The sequence below is a fragment of the Nesoenas mayeri genome (genome assembly GCF_963082525.1).
Source record: "Nesoenas mayeri genome assembly, chromosome: 30".
Classification (NCBI taxonomy): domain Eukaryota; kingdom Metazoa; phylum Chordata; class Aves; order Columbiformes; family Columbidae; genus Nesoenas; species Nesoenas mayeri.
The window spans coordinates 1,702,249-1,721,208 of record NC_137564.1 but is presented as its reverse complement, the minus strand read 5'-3'; the positions used below and the strand labels follow the sequence as shown (position 1 = coordinate 1,721,208).

General features: G+C 58.0%; 1 protein-coding gene across 1 annotated transcript; it reads right to left on the bottom strand.

The window, feature by feature from the left end:
* Nucleotides 1-512: 512 nt before the first annotated feature.
* Nucleotides 513-18,535, bottom strand: OTUD7B (OTU deubiquitinase 7B). Its single transcript, XM_080361223.1, has 12 exons — nt 18,402-18,535; nt 15,573-15,671; nt 14,569-14,718; nt 13,369-13,584; nt 8,482-8,583; nt 7,646-7,773; nt 6,312-6,424; nt 5,776-5,903; nt 5,089-5,238; nt 4,808-4,922; nt 3,899-3,983; nt 513-3,254 (listed from the first exon to the last, which is right to left on the bottom strand). The coding sequence occupies exons 2-12, from the start codon at nt 15,643-15,645 to the stop codon at nt 1,980-1,982; spliced, it is 2,535 nt and encodes an 844-aa protein (XP_080217349.1). The 5' UTR covers nt 15,646-15,671; nt 18,402-18,535; the 3' UTR covers nt 513-1,979.
* Between the last annotated feature and the right edge of the window lie 425 nt (nt 18,536-18,960).

Sequence of the window (18,960 nt, the reverse complement as noted above, 5' to 3'; positions counted from 1 at the left end):
TTGTTTTTCCTTTTGGATGTTTCATAAACCAGTTTTGGACCCCAGCGGAGGCCCCCGATTCACCCATAAGAGCAAAAACTCGCTGTTCTCCCCCAAAAAAATCCCCTCGGGAGGAGGAAAATTGCAGCAGCTCCAGGAGCTGGAGATTACGGGGAGTTTGAGATTATGTGGAATTTGGGATCTGAAATTTGGGATTATTTGAAATTTGGGATCATTTTGACGCCAGCGGGGAACCCGCCACCACTGTTCCCCACTTTTCCCCTTTAAACCGGTATTTTGCACAACGCTGTCACGTTTTTAAACTTGAACGCAAAGGATCCTCCCCAAAGCGCAATGAGGCGACTCCGGGCACAACAAACCGCAGAAACGGGTAAAATGAACCAAGCAGCCCCCACATTTCAACTTTTTTTGGATTTTTTTTTAAACGTTTCAACGGAACATTTGGGGTGAAGCTGCCGGGGAACCACCCCCAGCCTGAAATAAATGGGAATGATCGCCACTGGAGGGGAAGACTCACCGTCTGGCGCTTGTGACCTGAAAGCAAAGCCCCGGCTGGATGGGAAAGCCTTAGGCCAGGCTTAGCTAAGCTCGGCTGTTTAACTCCAACCAATGAGAACTGAAACTCAAACCGTTGCGGGGGGTTTAGAACCCGCGGAGGAGCCGCCGCCGATGGGAATGGGGCTCAAGGGCCCCGCGCAGCCGCCGCCTCTCCAAGGTACCCGGAATGGGGGCTTAGGGCAGAAGGCGCTGGAGCCAAGCCTGAGCGTGCGCTGCGGACACGGCTCCGGGTGGCTCTGCCGGCGCTAAGGGCACTTGGCGCCCCGCTCCGCCAAGGGCGCTCGTTGCATAGTTGGTGCCTTCTGCGAAGTTAAAACTCCAAAGGAAAGGAAAGCCGGGGGAGCGCCGGGAAGCGCCGGGAAGCGCCGGGAAGCGCCGGGGCCGCGGCGCTGCGCGGGGCCGGAGCCGCTCGGGAGCTGCGGTACGGAAAAAAGGGGGAAAAAAGAGGATTAAAAAGCCAAGATGTGTGCAAACATCGCAGTGCTGAAGTCAAACCTGCGCTGCACCGGGCGAGGGGGCCGCGCCGCCCGCTCCGCTGCGCTTTCCGAGGGTTTGCCTCGGCGGTTTCGCTCTTTTTAGCCCTATTATCAAAAAAACAAAAGCTTTTGGATATTCCTCAGCCTAAAGGTCAGTTAAACGTGGCTCAGCAAAATGGAGCCGAGTTAATTCGAGGTAGTACAGGAGTAGCTCAAGTAGAAAAGAGTTATCGCGGGGGGGTTTTTACCTCCCAGACGCAACGTTTCCCTCTCTCGACGGTTATTGCTGGCTGGACACACTGACCTTGCGTTTTTTAGTCTCGGTTCTTACTAAGTCGGGTTCAAACAGAACGTTCTCGGGGGGTTTTTTTGCACAGTACGTCTGCAGGAAAAGAAACAACACGCCTGAAAAGCAGCCGAGCAGCGTCCCCACCCCAAGGAAGAACTGAAACGAGTGCTTGAAAAACAAAAGCGGAGCCGGGAAGGGCAGAGCCGCCCTCCAAAAACCCTCCGTCGCCTCCAGTGCCAACCGGGCCGCGCTCGGTACCGGCAACGAGAAACAGAACATCAAAACGGCGTTTAAAAAGCCCAAATCGTCTCCACCTAAGGAGTGTGGTGTCCAGGCTGAGCGGCCGGGGCGCTTCGCTCCGTTCGGGGCGCTGGAAGGACCCGCCGGCGCTGCTCCCTCCTCCCAACGCTTTGGTTTGCTTTAGGGGATCGTTTGCAGGGTTCTCCCCCAGTTTCCACGCTGAGCGCCCCCGCTCGCCCCCTTTGTCCCCTCTCATCCTCCGGCCCGCCAGCAAAATCCCCTTTGGCTTCTTCTCCGGCCAAATACCCGCTCGCTCCTTCCGAGGAGAGGAGCGCGGAGGGGGCGTTACAAAAAATAACAGGTATATTTATATATTATTGCATTCCCCATTTTCCATGGGTCCGAGAGGGGGGCGCTCAGAACCTGTGCACCAGAGCCTCGCGCTCCTTGCGTTTCAGCTCCTCTCTGTAACAGCAGGAGCAGAAATTGCCCGTTTCCGGGTGCCCGTAGAAGCCGCAGTTCGGCTGCTTGCACTTGGTCTGCTGCACGCCGGGCAGCAGCCGCGCGTGGCTCCGTTCCGCCGCCCTGTGCTCGGGGGGGTCCCGGAGCCCGTTGCTGTGCGGGGGGAGGCAGGCGGAGCCGTCGCTTTCCGCCGCGCCGGGGGGACGAGCGGCCGTGTCCGTGGGGGAGAACCTCCCCGGGTGGGAAGGGCTGGTCTGGGGGGGGTTGGCCCGCGCCTGGGCGCAGTTTCGGGGTAAGGTGGCGTACGGAGGGAGGCTGGCGCACGAGCCCCCCGCCACCTGGCGCCGGCCGTCCGGGTACGCAGGGGCGCGCGGCCCCTCGGCGAGCGCGGAGGGTCTGGGGAAGGTGAAAACGCCCGAGTATCCCGAGGGAAAAGCTGCGATTTTAGCGCTCAGAGCCAAATCGGGCGTGTGGATGGTGTAGGCGGTGGGGGGCTGGGGGTACGCGGGGGCCAGCAGCAGCTCCTCGCCCCGGTGGGCGTCCGGCTCCGGCTTCTTGGCCGGGGCGGCGCTGCCCGCGGCCTTTTTCTCGGCTTCTTTCTGCTTCTGCTCGGCCAGGAAGCGTTCCTCGGCGTCCAGGAGGTACCGCTGGATCATCTCCTCCTGGTACTGGTGCCGGTGGCTGGTTTTGAGGTGGCCGGCGAAGATGAACTTGCGCTCGCCCTGCATGGCGGCGCGCAGGATGCTCAGGCTCAGCCGCACGTCGTTGCTGTACTTGTGGGGGTCCGAGGGCTTTTCGGGGGCCGCTTTCCCCGCGCAGGTCTTCTCCGCGGGAGCCGCCAAGTCTCCTTGGGACGACTCCTCTTTGCTGCCCTTCCTCGACTTCAAGGAGCCCTTTTTCTTCTTCTCCAGGGTGTCTCCCTGCCCGTTGCTCACGCCGCCCTTCAGAGTCTTGCCGTGCATCAAGCCGCCCATGTTCTTTTTCAACTTGCTCCCCAAAGTCTTGCCGAAGCTGCCCAGCTTGTTAGCGACCGAGTCCGCGCGTTTCTTGTCCTTGTCCTTCTCCTTGTCCCGGTCCTTCTTTGGCTTCTCGCGGTCCCTGGGGGCGCGGCCGCCGTTGCTGGCCGAGCTGCTGCACACCGACTCCTTGTCCGACTCGCCCGATTCCGCGGCCGAGCGCGCGTCGTCGCCCGCCGAGGCCGTGGGAGACTCCGGCTGCGCCAGCGGCGCCTGCGGACGGGAAAACACACACATCAGGGCCGGAGCCGCTCAGATAAGGGTTTCGGGCTGAAGGTGACACAGGTTTGCTCGGAGAACGGACGGGGCAGCACCGAACCGCGCTGCGGGACGCGGCCTTGGGGCTGGAAACGCCTCAGGCGGTAATTGTCTTAACTTGCTGAGATTTCAAGGGAAAAACTAAGAAATCATAGAATCGTTAAGGTTGGAAAAGATCTTTAAGATCATCAAGTCCAACCGTAAAACAGATTCCCAGACCTTAAACTTGCTGCCAGTTCTGCTGCTTTAGTCTTTGCTAAGATACTAAAACAGCCAGGGAAAGACTTTTTGGGTTGGTTTGTTTGAAGATTGGGATTCTAAAATGTAAAAATCAACACATCGAAAACTCCTCTTTGAAAATGGAGCTGGCTTTGAAATATTTGAACCAAAACCAACCAATTGTGTCATTTTACTAATAACTTGTGTTCCTTCCGTAGGAATCAGCTTAGAGCTTAGAGCGATTCTTGTTAAAAGAAAAAGGACAAAACCAATGAGGGAGCAAATAACGGTATAAGGGGGAGATGCAGCCAGGTGAGGATTAAATAATTAAGGGAGGTTTAAATAATTAAAGGGAAAAGGAACACTCGTGGTCTCTTTACCTGCGTGTCACACGGCAACGTGATCCACTTCACATTCATGTAGCTGTGCAGCAGGTGCAGCTTCGCTTCCAGCGACAGCGTCACGCTGCAATTGCAAACAGAGCAGTTTGGGTCTAACTTGAATAACTCAGGTGCTCTCCTCTGTATTTAAAATTATCTTTATATTAAAGCACATTTTAACACGACAGGTAAAACCGCATGGGGACGGTAGCGATACAAAGGGGACGTTTGTGTAGCCGTCCAAACTTTGTAATTCAAACCCCAATGAGTGAAGAATGTTCCTGAATGCCAAAAAAACGAGCTGGCTATGAATGAAAACGAACTTGACAAATCATCTTCCTTGTGCTAACAAAAATGGGATGAGCTTCCAGACAATTCTCCTCCCCACAGAAACAACTGCAGAGAAGATATGGATGTTTTCTCAAACATTTCCACTTGTCAAAATAGAGGAAAAAGACGTTATTTCTACTAAAACCCAGCGCCGGAGCCTTTTCTGGCGGCTGCAGCCCCGCACGGTGCCACGCTGCGGGCAGGACCCGCCTGCAATTTGAAGGCTTTAATACTCAGTAAGAGGAAACTTGCTGCTCCCAACCAAAGATGAGGCGTCTGCCCGCAGCGTCCCCAGCACCGGGACCCACACTCAGAGATACTGATGATATTTGAGTGAGCAATGGGAAAAACCCCCATTTTTGGTGAACATGGTGGGCGATGCGCCGTCGCTCCTCGCTTTGAGCTACGCCCCGTCTAGAGCTTCGGGATTCGGAGCAAACGCCTTTCTAACCTTGTGGGAACGAACCTCATGAAACGTCCCGATCCCCCCAAAACGCCTGGAAATGGGGGAGTCAGGAGAGAATGAAAGGAGAGCACGAGCCGCTGGCGCCCGAGCGGCGCTTCTGGGGTGGCACCCACCTGGCCAGCCTGACGTTGTCGCCGTCGTCCCGGCCCCAGTGCCAGTCCCTGCCGGGGTCCACGGCGAAGTGCACGGGCAGCAGCTTGTGCTCCGAGTCCGTCAGCGGGATCACGGCTGCATGGGACAGAAAACACGCTTTTAGCACCCAAAAGCGGCACGGTGGAGGGCGAGCGGCCACCCCGTCTAATCGCAAACGCTGGGGAACAAGGGGAACCCCGAGTCCCCCTCCGCGGGGCTGCTCTCGATATTCTGCGGGTTTAAATCCTCCTGTAGCACCTGCCTTGGTCTTTGGCGGGTTCCTTCTGCTCCATGGACACCAGCGCGGAGAAGTGCGCCTGGTCGTAGGCCAGCACCAAGGGCGAGCGGTGGCATTTGCTGGCCGGGACTTCCAGGGGCAGATAAATCCCCCCGAAGGGAATGGGGGCGAAGGCTGGAAGGAAAGCGGGGCGCTGCGTTAGGCTTTGTTAACAGGTTAAAGGCTCAAGAGCTGTTCACACTGAAACTGCTCCAGAACGAGCCCTTTGCTTCATTTGAGGTTTCACCTGCAATTATCTGTCAGCTCGAGAGACACTAAAAAACCAACCCACAACCCAAAATAGACACGTGTCTGACAGCAGGAGGAACGCGGCTGCAAAATGAACCTGCTTTTTCTATAAAAAACCTCCTCTTTACTCCCCCGCAAGACAACTCCACGTTCGCACGCAGAACCACCGTAACTGATGAATGGTTTCTGACGGGAAATTAAGTCTGCGAGCGGAAAACACGACACGGGAGCGGAATCTCCCAGCTCTGCACACACTGCGGGGGCAGAGGGTCAAAAACGAACAACAAAATGCACGGACGCTCTTAGAAACAGCAAAATGTTCAGAGCGCGACACTGAGCTGCGTCCCGTCCCCCCACGCTCAGCTCTCCAATTAACGACCCGGCTTAATTGAGCAGAAAAGCTGCGTGAAAGCAGATCGTCACCTTCTCCCCCTGAGTCGCGCAGCATCGTGTCGGCCACCACCACGATGGGTCTCTTGAGCACGTGGGCGAGGACGAAGACGTGGAACTCCTCCAGGCTCTCGTACACCGGCTCCTCCGAGCTCTCCACGCTGCGTGAAGACAGACACACATTTACACCCCTTGCGTGTTTAATTGTTGATTTTAATATGGGAAAAAGTATTTAGAGACAGCTGTGGAGAGGTGGGTCATGTTACTGGTTTCATCTTGGATCTGATTTAGGATTTGAAGGTGAAGATCCAAGAAATAAAATGTCCTAAGACAAGGTTTGTAACTGGGAAACCAGCACTTCTGGGAGCGTTTTATCTAAAGAGCCTCAAAAATAACATTTAGTCGGGATGTCTGCAGCGATAAAGCGTCTGCAACATGCAAAGCGAGCGCTGCAGAAACCCCCAACTTTGGCTCAGGACCCTCATCTTGGAGCTGTGCGCCGCGGGAAGATACCGGCTGTGGTTTGTGCCCAGAGCCACCGTTATCTGGTAGGTGCTCCCCGCACGTACCCGGCGCAGGCGCTGCCGTTGGGGCCGTAGTGCACGCGGGGCTCGCTGGACGCCAGCTTGATCAGCTCGTTCCACTCCTTCTGCCACTCGTCCTCCGTGTAAACCAGCCCGGACTGCGAAAACACAGCAGATCAGCCCAAATCCCGACCGCAAAACACACCAGATCAGCCCAAATCCTGACCGCAAAACACACCAGATCAGCCCAAACCCGGAGCTGAAAAGCGGCAGGAGCTGCATTTATTGAAGGAAGGGAAGAAATATCTTAAAAAAGCCATAGGATTGTGCAAAACCGGCGCAGTGGAGCCTGCTGGAGTCCGGTCCCAAGCTGGGGGGGCGAGGGGAAGCGGCCTCACCCTCCTCCTGCTCCATCCAAACAACACCCAAAATCCCCAAAAAGAGGAAAAGAAAAGCCTTGCGAAGCGCCCGACGGCAGGAGGGGATTAATTAACGTCTCTGCTCCTGGTTACTCCTCGCTGATCTAAAGCCCGTGAAGCAAAAGCACCAGAGAATATCGCAACCCGGAGCGGTTGTGAAACTCCCGCAACACCCGTGCCCTGGGCTGCGTCTTTGAGCTGCTCCCCAGGGCCGAGCTGCACACCCTGCACACCCTGCACACCCTGCACTCTCGCAGCGGCACCCGCGCCCCACACCTGCCGCCAACATCCCGCCGCTGGCACCCAGCACCGCTGGTGGTTCCTCCACCGCAGCGCCGACGCCAATTCCGCAGCTGGTGGCTTAAAGAGACGCATAAACCATGCTTTTAAGAGCAACAAAACCCCCAATTATTCATTAACTACTCTGCTTCAAACAGGGAAACTCACATTTTTTTTGCAAACTGTTGGGATAGGAAAACCTCCGTGCCCTCCGCAAACACAGAGGAAGCGGAGAGTGAACGGCGAGTTCACCCTGTTCGCAAAACCCAGAAACCGCCCCTCCAAGCGGCACCGCGGCTCGCGGGGTCGCGGCTTCGAAAAGCCCCGAACGTGCTGAGATTTTGGAGTTTGCTCCGCGCCTGCCATTGATCTTTATCGCTGGAGAGACCGAAGCCCCAGCGCCGCTTTTCTCTTTAAAGAGAAGGCCCAGTTTGGCCGCCACATCCCGCTGGATCTTAACACGCGAAGGTGACGTTTGTTTTCCATCAACACGGACACAAAACAGTTTGAAAAGAAGAATTTTCCTACCTCGCAATAAAGAGCATTTTGCCAGGGGTTCAGATGGAAGGACGCGTCCCATGGCCAGGCAGGGAGCCCAAAACCCAGCACGTTCTCCCGCCAGACGCACCTCCCGGCCGCGGGGCTCTAGAGACGCTCGCCCGGCGCCGGGGCGGCTCCTACCTCCTTGTTCTGCTGCGTCTGCTGCCAGCGCCAGCGGCGCTTCAGGGCCTCCCGCTCGGCGCCTTTGTCCATCAGCGTGTGCAGCGACTTGCGCAGCATGAGGTCTCGGTCGTGGAACCCCCACATACCTGCAGCGGAAAGAACGAGCAGCAGAGCGTGAGGAGCAGCCGCCGGCGCCCCGGCCACCTCCAGAACCGGGGGACGCAGGGAACAGGCAGCAAAAGGATCATTTCTCAATTTAAACGCCAAGATGTGGGGTTTAAAACCCGCGTTTTCCACCCGCGGGGAGTTTTCGGGCGGCTCAGCGGAGGTGCTGCCGCCCCTAATGCATCTCACAGACGCAGCAAAATATTTGTTGGCCAAAATCCCACTGGCATCTGATGGGAAAATGAGCCGGGGTTAAACGAGCCGGCGGCTTCGCCACGTCCGCAACACGGAAACGCACAAATCGCCCGGTTTTAGAGGCTGGAAACCTCTGAAAACTCACTACGATGGATTCAAACCTGTGTCTCGAACCTTCGCTGTGCCAGGGGAGGGAAGGGCCGGCTCGCTGTTTCACGTTGCCTCCAGAAATACAGGGAAAGTTGCCAAATTGACGGGAAAAGGTATTTTTGAAGGATGTAAGCTGTTGGCAGCGTTTCTTTCAACCCGTTCCTCTCCTGCGGAGCCGCAGCACCGCAAACGGGTGGGAAATGGTGTGGAACGGGTGGGAAACGGTGCGGAACGGGTGGGAAAGGGTCGGTTCCGCACCCCAACCCCGGGAGGCGGCCGCGGCGCGGCGCGCGGTGCCCGGGGCCGAGGCGCAGGAGGTGCTTCTTGGCGACTGAGGCGCTTACCCAGGGAGGCGGCGTGGAGCAGGCAGTTCCCATCGCCCGTGGTGGCCAGCGGGAGAAGCCTCTGGCAACTGGGATCCACGTTCGCCCACCAGTTCAGACGACCTGGGGGAACAATTGGAGTGAACACGGAGCCTGAGGACGCGGCTCCAGAAACACCGTGGAGCGTGGAAAGCGGCTTAATTTGCAGGAGACACCCGAAGAGATGAGCGGGTACAGACACCCCGCGGCTGGAAGGGGGATGATAACAGGACGATAATAAAGTAAAACCGAAAGGGAGATGGGGATGCAAGGAAGCGGCCAGCCTGGAATTAAGGTCACACAAATGCTGAATTCATTAGGAGCCAGCCCAGAACTCTCCTCTCATCCATTCTGCCCCAATCCTAGTTGTTTAAAAACCCCAAAGCCCTGAGGCTGAAAACAGCCCCTGCAGTGCCTGGCACAAACGCTGCCCAGGGTCACAAATGGTGCCCAGCGGCACAAACGCTGCCCAGGGTCACAAACGGTGCCCAGGGTCACAAATGGTGCCCAGCGGCACAAACGCTGCCCAGCGACTTTTCCAGCCAACAACTGCCGCCCTCCTTTCCTCTTACAACCACACCGCTCCTATTTCCAGCACCTCCCGCCAGTCCTTCCCTTCCTGCTTTAGGTACAACCCTCAGGACCTTTAGCCGACCCCAGCACTGAAAACGCAAACTGACGGCGCTCGGCACTGTTTAAAAATAGCAGCTTTTTGGTAATATAAGGCACTTGTGGTAACTCAAGTGGAGAGCGGCTAAAAATAGAAGTTAGGAAGAAATAACGCCCACGCCGCAGTGGATGGAGCGCGGCGGGAGGCTCAGCGCCCATCGGGGGAGGCTCAGCGCCCATCGGGGGAGGCTCAGCGCCCATCGGGGGAGGCTCAGCGCCCATCGGGGGAGCCGCGCCGGGCTGGATCGGGACTTTGAACTCCCAGCCCGCCCCGCTGCTCCTCGCACAGCAGGCGCTGCCTGTCCCTCGGCCGCCGCCTGTTTTCTGGCTGTTTTCTGGCTGTTTTCTGGCTGTTTTCCGGCTGGCAGACGCTTCTGGGGCTTCCAAAAATCACAGTTTAAATCGCTCTTGCAGAAAAGAATCGGCCTTTTCCCAGGATTTGCAATGAACTCGCTCATGAGGACGGGCCCCGGCGCTCACACACGGGGGGTCTTGAAATTGCTTGCGCAGCCTCAGCAACAGCAGCTGGAAAGGGGCTAAACGTGGGAGAACTTGTGTGTTTAAGCACAGATGAACACAGGAAAACAGCAGCGGGCGGGCGAGTTCCCGGCGGGGAGCAGGAACCCGCGGGAGCTGAACCGCGTCCCGTGGGCGGCCGGGGACAATGGGCCCGCTGGCCAAAGCCGCCTGTTGTCACCAGCGCAGCTCCTGGCACGGCCCGGCCGCAGCACGAGCCAGGTGGCCCGGGGCCAGCACAGCAAACCCAGCAGCAAAACAGCTCCTGACAAACACACAGCGCTTCTGGAGGGGCTTTTTAACCCATTTCCATGTCATTCCTGGAGAGTTCGCTGCTCTTTGCGACGGGCGGGAGGTGCTTGTCTCCGGTCGGCGCTGGGGAGGGTTCGTGACATTCGGGGCGCGATTCGGAGGGGACACACCTCGGGCAGGCATTTCTGTTTCTATTTGCGGCGCCGAGTCACTCGCGCGGCTTCCCGGTTACGCAAGAGGAGCCGTCCCGAAGCCACCGCGGTGCCCAGGGCCGCCGCCCCGCGCTCCCAAAGGCCACGGGGCCCTCCGGAGCTGCTCAAAACGACGCGGTTCTCCGCGTGTGGTTGTCAGGAGCGAGCTCTAGGAGGAAGATAATGGGATTTAAGAGCATGAGGGATCTTCTCTTGGTGCAGGGACCAGGTCGTGACATCCACCGGCACCACAGCTCTTACTGGTCCCGGTTTTGCCACACAGCTGGTTTTGCTAGAGAAACCTGTGGAGATCAGGAACCTGCACCCAAAGGCGGATGTTTGGTAGAAGTCCCGTGGTTTCCTTCCAACAGGAACCGCGTCCATGGGTCGGGGCGGCTGGAGGGAGCGGACGGAGCCGCGGCCCGGCCCGCGGCCCAGGGCTGACTCATGGCGAAGCGAAGGCTCCCCTAGGGCTGCCGGCGCTGTCACGAGGCGGCCGCGCTCGCTGCGTGACGAAGGGACAACCTGATAGATCCAGCACCCGCCTCCGCAGAGCCCGGGAACAGCGGCATCCCCGCCGAAGGGAGCTCGTTCCGCGTCTCTGAACGAGATCATCCACCCGGAGCCTCCTTATCTGATCTGGAGCCCATCTCTGGCGAGAAGCAACACCTGCAGAAAATGGTTTTGTTCCTGGCAGCAACAAGAGCTTGTTCGAGGGCGGTTACGCATCGGTAGCTGCTTCCTCACGTTTTGGGAAGGGTGGGACTCCAATGGACGCTGCGAGTGCCCCACGACGGGAACCAGCGCAGCCGGCGACTCACGGGTGAACACGTCGCGGGTGGGTCGCCGGCAGGCCGGGCAGAGCGGGGACGTGTCCGCACGCGTCTGCTGGCGCACGGGCCGAGAAGCCGCTCGCAACGCGGGTGACACATCGCCAAGGCACCCGCCGCCGTGACCGCCCGCCCCAGCCGCGACCGGCTCCCGACGACCAGCACCCACCGCTGTCCCGGCACCAAGCGAGGACGCCGGTGTCCTAACCCAGCACTTCTTAATAGTCCACCTATAAATATTCATTAAATATTAGTCGCAAGCACGAAGCAGGAGGTTTCTTGCCAATACTGTTGAAGGCGCCGTGTCCCCGAGGAGAGCGCTTGACCTCAGCCACCAAACCCGGGGGCTTCTTCCACTTCTTCCCCATTTCTATTCATGCACAACGAGAAAAAACGCTCTGCATCTCCAAATACACAGGGCCAGGCTGAACCCAGCGAGGTCGGTGGCAAAGAACGCTTAAGGTGCAGCAAGGGCCAGCGTTTCAGCTCCAGCAAGACCACTCCGTCCGACTCCGAGCGCATCCGGAGCTCCCGAGAGCGTCATTACATTTACAGCCGCTCTATAGCGCCTGCTCTGCCACCGCGGTGTGCAGGATATCCAAACGTTTATTGGTCTATAAAATACTTGCTTAATCCCCTCAGGACAGCACACACTAAATTAATAACGGGAGCCACCGCCGATCACAGCGCCGCGCGCAAAATCCTACTTCAAATTACGCTTGGAACGTTTTACATCTCCAGTACAGCCTTTAATAAACACCCATCGATCACAAACCCACACAAGTAGTGCAGATACACTTAAGTCTTGAAAAGGCATGTTTAAAAAGCTCAATCACTTAATGCTAACGCTGTCTCGTGTGCCGGGCAGCGCCCCCAGCACACCCATAAGACAGCACGGCCGCCCCGCGCCCCTCGTCCCGAATCTGGGCTGAAACGCAGCAATTCGATAGCCCAGGTGCGGATCGGGGCGTTTTATCGCCCCCTCGTCCCAAATCTGGGCTGAAACGCAGCAATTCGATAGCCCAGGTGCGGACCGGGGCGTTTGATCCGCGCGAGACGCGGCGGCTTCGCCACGGCCCGACGGCACCGCCGCGGTAACGCGATCGCTCGGATCGGGTGCTCATTCCAAACCATCAGACAAGCGCTCAGCTCCAGAACCTATTTATTACGGGGACACTTGAGCACGAGAGAGCGAAAATTTGATGTTAAGAATATACGTTATTCCCGAATAAATGGTTTTCTAGGTATGCACATCCACGACAGAGGCAAAGGAGGGGTGACAGCCTGCCTGCTGCCCCTCTGTCCTCAACCATAAGCAGGAACATGTATTGTTTTCTCTCCCACTAAGTCTTATTTACAGATCACTTAGCAACTATTGAGGAGGAAATCAGCGCGCTGGAAAACAATCCACCTGCTCTGGTGAGGCGGTTCCTCCCCAGGCAAACAGAGCGAGCCGACGAGCCTTCCCGCGGGGACCCAGCTCAGAAACTGCATCATCGACCTGGACTGTTTGTAATCGCTTCTAATATTTGCCATTGGCGATGAGCTACTGGTTGTGTTACGCGGGAATCGCTTCTTCCCCACAAGAAGCTCAGGGGGTGAGACAATGCAACTCAACTTTTGGCGCGTCACCGGCAGCGGCACGAGCGACGGCAACAGCCGCAGCGTCACAGAATCACGGAAGGGTTTGGGTTGGAAGGGACCTTAAAGATCGTGTCGTCCAGCTGGGCACCGGGGAGAACAAACCGCGGGTCCTGGGGGCGGTTTGGGCCACCAGCTCGGGGTCAGAATGGCGCCAGAATCACCTCAGGGTCAGAATGGCGGGATCACCTCAGCACACAAAACGGTGGTGCTGGGGCACTAAAATCACCTCAAAACACAAAATGGTGGCCCCAAGGGGGCCAAGATCACCTCAGGGCTCAAAATGGCAGCATCAGGGCAGCAAAATCACCTCAGGGCTCAACATGGCGCCAGAATCACCTCAGGGCTCAACATGGCGGCCCCAGGGGTGTTGGTATCACCTCATGACAAGAAAGAGCTTGAGGAGCTGGAGCGAGTTGAGAGAAGGGAATAGAGCTGGGGAAGGGGCTGGAGAAGGAGGTTTAGATTGGAAATTAAGAACAATTTCTCCCCAAAGGGCTGTGGGGCGTTGGAACAGGCTGCCCAGGGCAGCGTTGGAACAGGCTGCCCAGGGCAGCGCTGGAGTCGCCATCCTGGAGGGGCTGAAATACACAGAGATGAGGTTCTCAGGGCCATGTTTAGTGCCGGGGTGGTTTATGGCTGGACTCCATGATCTTGAAGGGCTTTTCCAAACGAAACAATTCTAGGATTCCAGCAGCCCCGTGCGCCCGGGCTCCCCCGCGGCGCCATTCCCGCCGGCGCCGCCGCCAAACGCGCCAGCGGAAACTCACCAGCCTGCTCGAGCGCCACCAGCATGGACTGCTCGATGAGGTCCCGCTCGATGAAGCTGCGGAACTCCTCGCTGTAGACGGTGAGGTCGGGCAGCTGGAAGGTGCAGACGGGCGTCTCCAGCAGGTGCTCGCTGCCGCCGTTGCTGGAGACGTGCGAGCGCGCCAGCGACACGATGGCGGAGCTGGCGTGGGAGATGCCGCGCGACAGGCGCTTTTCTGGGGAACAACCGAGACGACAAAAGAAACCTGAGTAAGTGCAGAAGGGATGCACGTATTTCTAATTATTAGACTGTATTTCATAGAACTATCGAACTCCTGGTTTAGGAGGCAGCAACCGCTAAAGATCAACCAACCCTGTAACCATAGGATCCCAGTTTAAGCAGCCCCCGTAACCACAGGATCCCAGTTTAAGCAGCCCCCATAACCATAGGATCCCAGTTTAAGCAGCCCCCGTAACCATAGGATCCCAGTTTAAGCAGCCCCCGTAACCATAGGATCCCAGTTTAAGCAGCCCCCGTAACCATAGGATCCCAGTTTAAGCAGCCCCCGTAACCATAGGATCCCAGTTTAAGCAGCCCCCGTAACCATAGGATCCCAGTTTAAGCAGCCCCCGTAACCATAGGATCCCAGTTTAAGCAGCCCCTGTAACCATAGGATCCCAGTTTAAGCAGCCCCTGTAACCATAAGATCCCAGTTTAAGCAGACCCCGTAACCATAGGATCTTTGCACTTGGCAATCCTTCCCTATCCTTAAAATTGCCACGGATTTACAACATATTCTTTTAAAATAGGTAACTGAGAAACACGCGGCTGTCGCTCAGCGTTGCTTCAAAGACAGTTTGAGTTAGAATGGGTGTGGAATATGTTAACGGGTGTCAAGAGTTGTCACGAATATGTACTGTTTCTGTCAATATAAGCCGTGTGTGACCAACTGGCTGCTGGCTGAGCTGCAGAGGGACACCCCAGTGCTGATTAAAAAACACTACTTTTAAAACCTTAAAACATGTTTTTAAGAGTCCGTTACTTGGCTGATTTTACAGCACCAGCGCTCTTCGCAGGAGCCGTTATGAAACCGCCGCCTCCAGCGTTTCTTTTGGGTTGCGAGCGGCCGGATGGCTGCGGGGTATCAATGTTTCGGGTGGCAGAACGGTTCAACGGACGCTCCCGTTCCGGGGGTTTGGCTGTAGGGACGGGCACGCACCCTGCACGGCGTCATCCTGGCGCTGCAGCGGCGGCCGCGCCGCGCTCGGCGCCTCCGGCTCGGGCGCCCGGCAGCCGCGGGGCCGCCCCCCCGGGCCCTGCCGCAGCTGCTCGAAGTCGCTCAGCGCCGCGCTCAGGTCCCAGTTCTTGCCTGGACGGGAGAAGAGACGGAGAGGTTGAAGGAAAAACCCGCGTCGGGCCCCCCTAAACGTTTATTACCTAAATTACCTATCATTACATCACCTAAACATTTATTACCAAAGAGGATGTTTGAGATCCTGACTCGGGACAAAGAACGGAAAGCACAAACCGCACGGACTCGCCGCGGTAAAAATTAACTAAAATTTATAAAAATATAGTAAAAATTAAAGGGTGAAGCCGTGAAGGCGGCAAAACCGCAGGATTTCCAAAAAGGGAAAAGCCGCAAATCGACACTGCGAGCGCCGGGTGGAGGAAACTGCCCAAAGATACGGATTTTAGCATCAATTTCAGTTGAATTCAAGAGCATCCCAAGCAGATGGAGGAGCAGCACCAAAACGGCCTGAATTATACAAGAAAAAGGGCTGATAAGGTCCCTTTAAAGCAACCGGCGCTGTGGAGCAGCAGCCTCCGCTCTGGCGTGAATGGGGTTTTGTGGGGATGCTCTGGTAGGAACATCGATGAAACAGCAATTTCTATCTGTATAATCAAAAGTTCTATTGCCGTAATCAAACTTTCTACCGGCGTAATCAAACCGCCTCCACGAGCCAGATGATATATCCCACTAAGAGCCCGGTTTTGCCTATAGAATGACCCCTATAACGCTCTCAAAACACAGGCAGCCTTTGCTCCTTCTCCAAGGCAGCACTGCCAGAAATGAGAACTCAATGAGAATAACCCTGAATGTTTGTGCCCCGGGTTCATTAAACTCCTTCAAACTCGGGGAGGAGGAGCCGCGCGGGACCCCCCAGGGCTGGTTCAACGTCGCCCCCGCGGCTGCGGGACCCGTCCCTGCGGCTCCGGTACCTTCCAGCAGGTCCCTGGCCAGCCCCGGCTCGGCCCCCGTGGAGCGCACGAAGTCGGACAGCACGATGTCCATGGCTCGCGGCTCCTCCCGGCGTCAGCCTGGGGACGAAACGCGGAGAAACGGTTAAAAAAGCAGATATAAAACAATTAAGCACCGGGACGGCCGGGGAACAGCAAACAGCAGGTGAGCCCGTGCTCCCGCGGGGGGAACATCAACGTACCCCTTAAAATTCAGTGTGCTTTGGGCTTGTTGTTTAGCTCGTTGATAACTGGGGTAAGAAATTAAGAAAACAGCAGTTTTGCTGCAGAAACCGCCCGTGCAGGTGAGTCTGAATGTCAAGTTTTAGGGTTCAGAAAGGCGTGTGTGCTCCAAAAATGCCGATTGTCCGCATTCCTGGGAACCCAGAGCGGCCGTGGGGACGTGGGGACAGACGTGACACACACGCCCGGCCACGGGGTCACAGCAGCGCGGCCATCGGCGCCCGAAACGCTCCGAAAGGCTGAATTGAGCCTCACCCGATGGGACGGGAAGGATTCGGGTTTTGTGGAGGAAGGAGACGGATTCAATGATATTGGGGGAAATCACGGAAATAAGAGCGGGTGCGTTTGCTCGTGGGCAGCGGCAAAGAGACAGGGAATATCTTGAATATCCACCCGCAAAAGAGCATGAGACGCAAACCTAAGAAATAATAAACTCGTTATTATTACATATGATATGTATTACATTACTATAAATGTTCTATATAATACTATATATATATATATACACACTATACTATATGGAGTTTTCCCAGCAGGACGTTGCGTGGTCACTCTGGCTCTGCGAAGCTGCACCCGTGGGCAGCGGAACCCACACTTATTGAGCTCCCGAGGCAAAAACCCTCCTGAAAATGGATAATTGGCAGATTTCACGTCTAACGCGCAAGACGCCGCTGCCGGCCCCGCGCTAATTAACGAGGCTAATCAGAACAAAGCCGCCGCGCTGAACCCGCCCTGACCTAATACTTCTATGGCGGGCGCTAAGCCGCGAGCAGGCGCCGGGACGGGGGCTCAAAGAATAAAGAATAGAATATAAAATAATCAAACTGCAATCCACCCCCGGATCGCTGTGAGTGCGCAGGAACGGAGCCGCAAAACCACCCAAAATCGCCCAAAAGCTGGAAAAGTCGCGGCGGGTTCGTTAAATCCGGAGCCGCACCAGTGTTGGTATCACTCCTATTCACCGGCTCCGCTTTGGGGAGAGATTCAGGCTTTTCTGGATCAATCACAAACCTCCAGTCACTGCTTTGAAATGATCCGGCGGGCAAAACAGCAGCACAAACCCTGGCGGGGATTATGGTAAAAAAAGCAGCAGGTTTTGACTCCCCATAATTATATTAAGTACATAACGATCTGAACGGGGTTCCGTCCCGTCCCAGGCGCCGCGAGGCGCGTGTCTCACACAAACACCGTTTCCTCAGCGCAAAGAAATTCCGTTTCAGACAAAAAACCCTAAAACAAAGAACTAAAGCACTAGGAAGCCCCCAGTCCTGGTCGCCACGATTATCTGCTGCACGACTCTGTTTAAATCCCGGTTTAAAATCCCTGTTGCCGGTGTGGCTTTGCACGTTTCACACCTCCGGTCACCAGCGTCCCCACGTTCCCCTTCCAGACGCATCGAACGGAGAAGCTCAAGGAGCGAAACGCCCCGTTTCTCCCCCAAAACGACTTGGTTCTCCTGGTGATGCCGGGTGACAAGGCGCGATCCGCACGCGCTGGCGGGCCCGTGGGGGCTTTTATTGTCATTTTAAACCCTGCGAAGAGAAGAAGCGCCACAGAAAACCATCCGCGGCGCTTCGGGCTCCGAGTGGTGTGCGGAGCGTCCGCGCTCCGTGTCGGGACGTCCAGAACAGGAGCGAACGCAGCGCAGGGGGCGATGGGGAACGTCTGGTCTCCGGGGGCTGGAACCGCGCGGCGGGAAGAAACGGGATGTTCGCAGCGATGCAGAATTCCGGCAAGTTTGGCTTTTCCGACAATAACGTCTTTATTGGGTCTGCGGCTCCAAGGCGAAAACAGCCCCGCGAGCGGTGGCGGCGGCGGCGCCGGTACCGGGCTGCTCCTGCCCGTCTGCAGGGGTGAGCGCCTGGGCGCGGGTCCCGTTACCGCGGTGCCGGATGCTGGAGCCGTGAGTCACCGGCCGCCCCCTCGCGCGGGGAGAGCGCCGGGACCCACGCGGGGAAACCTGTCAGCTCCCTGCTCCTCCCGCATAACGCGGGTTAAACCCCCGCGTTGTTGCCGAGCCCCGGGGGTCGTGGCGTGAAACGGGCACCAAGGAAAAGGCGAAACCCTCGGCACGATGGAGCTTTTGGGGGAAAGTAACCGGAGTCTTTGGGGGGAAAGTGACCGGATCCCGGTTATTTGGCCCCAAATGGGCACAGGCGAGAAGGTCCGCACAGCTCAGCAGCCCCGCCCCGGCCGTGCCCGTTCCTAAGCCCGGCTCAGGTGCCGCTCGGCTCGGCCGCGCTCGGAGCCGGGCTCCCCCCCCCTCCCCTCCCTCCCCGCGGACTCAGTCCAGCCTAAATCGTTAAGCTGGACTCGGCGCCACGCGAAGCCGCCGCGGCTCCGGTTCGGCGGCGGAAGGGCCGGTCCGGGCTGGGCCAGCGGAGCCGCCGCCCGCCGGGAACCCCCGGCCCGCGGGCTGGAGCGGCCGCGCCGGGACCCCCGGACCCCGACCCGGCGGCGCCGCGACCCCCGCGGGACCCGCGGCCGCCGCCGCCTCCGCCCCAGGCCCCGGTCCCGCCGGAAAACTTTCCCGCCGGCGCGGGCGGGCGCGGGCGGGCGCTGCCGTACCTGTGCGCGGCTCCATGGCGCTGCGGCCCCGGCCGAGGCTCCCGGAGCGGCGGGACGGACGGACGGACGGGGGGCGCGGGGGAACCGCGGAGCCGCCGCCGCCCGGAACGTTGCGCCGCCCCCGTTCCCGCCCGGAACGCTTTGGCGGGCGCACGCGGCCGCCCCGCCCCGCCCCGCCGGGCTCAGCCAATGGCAGAGCAGGGGCGGCCCCACCCCGTTCCCCGGCCGCGGAACGGCGCATGCGCGATGGGAGGGGCGGGGGAGGAGGAGCGCGCCCCCGCGCGGCCGGGCGGTGGCGGCACAAAGGGCGCCTGGTTAGAAATGTATAATGAGTGTCAGGAGATGGAGCCATCGGGGACAACCAGGGACAGGACAAGGGGCAATGGGTGCAAACTGCAGCACAGGAGGTTCCGCTGGCACATGAGAAGCAACTTGTTGGGGTGAGGGTGGCAGAGCCTGGCCCAGGCTGCCCAGGGGGGTTGTGGAGTCTCCTTCTGTGCAGACATTCCAACCCGCCTGGACACCTTCCTGTGTAACCTCAGCTGAGTGTTCCTGCTCC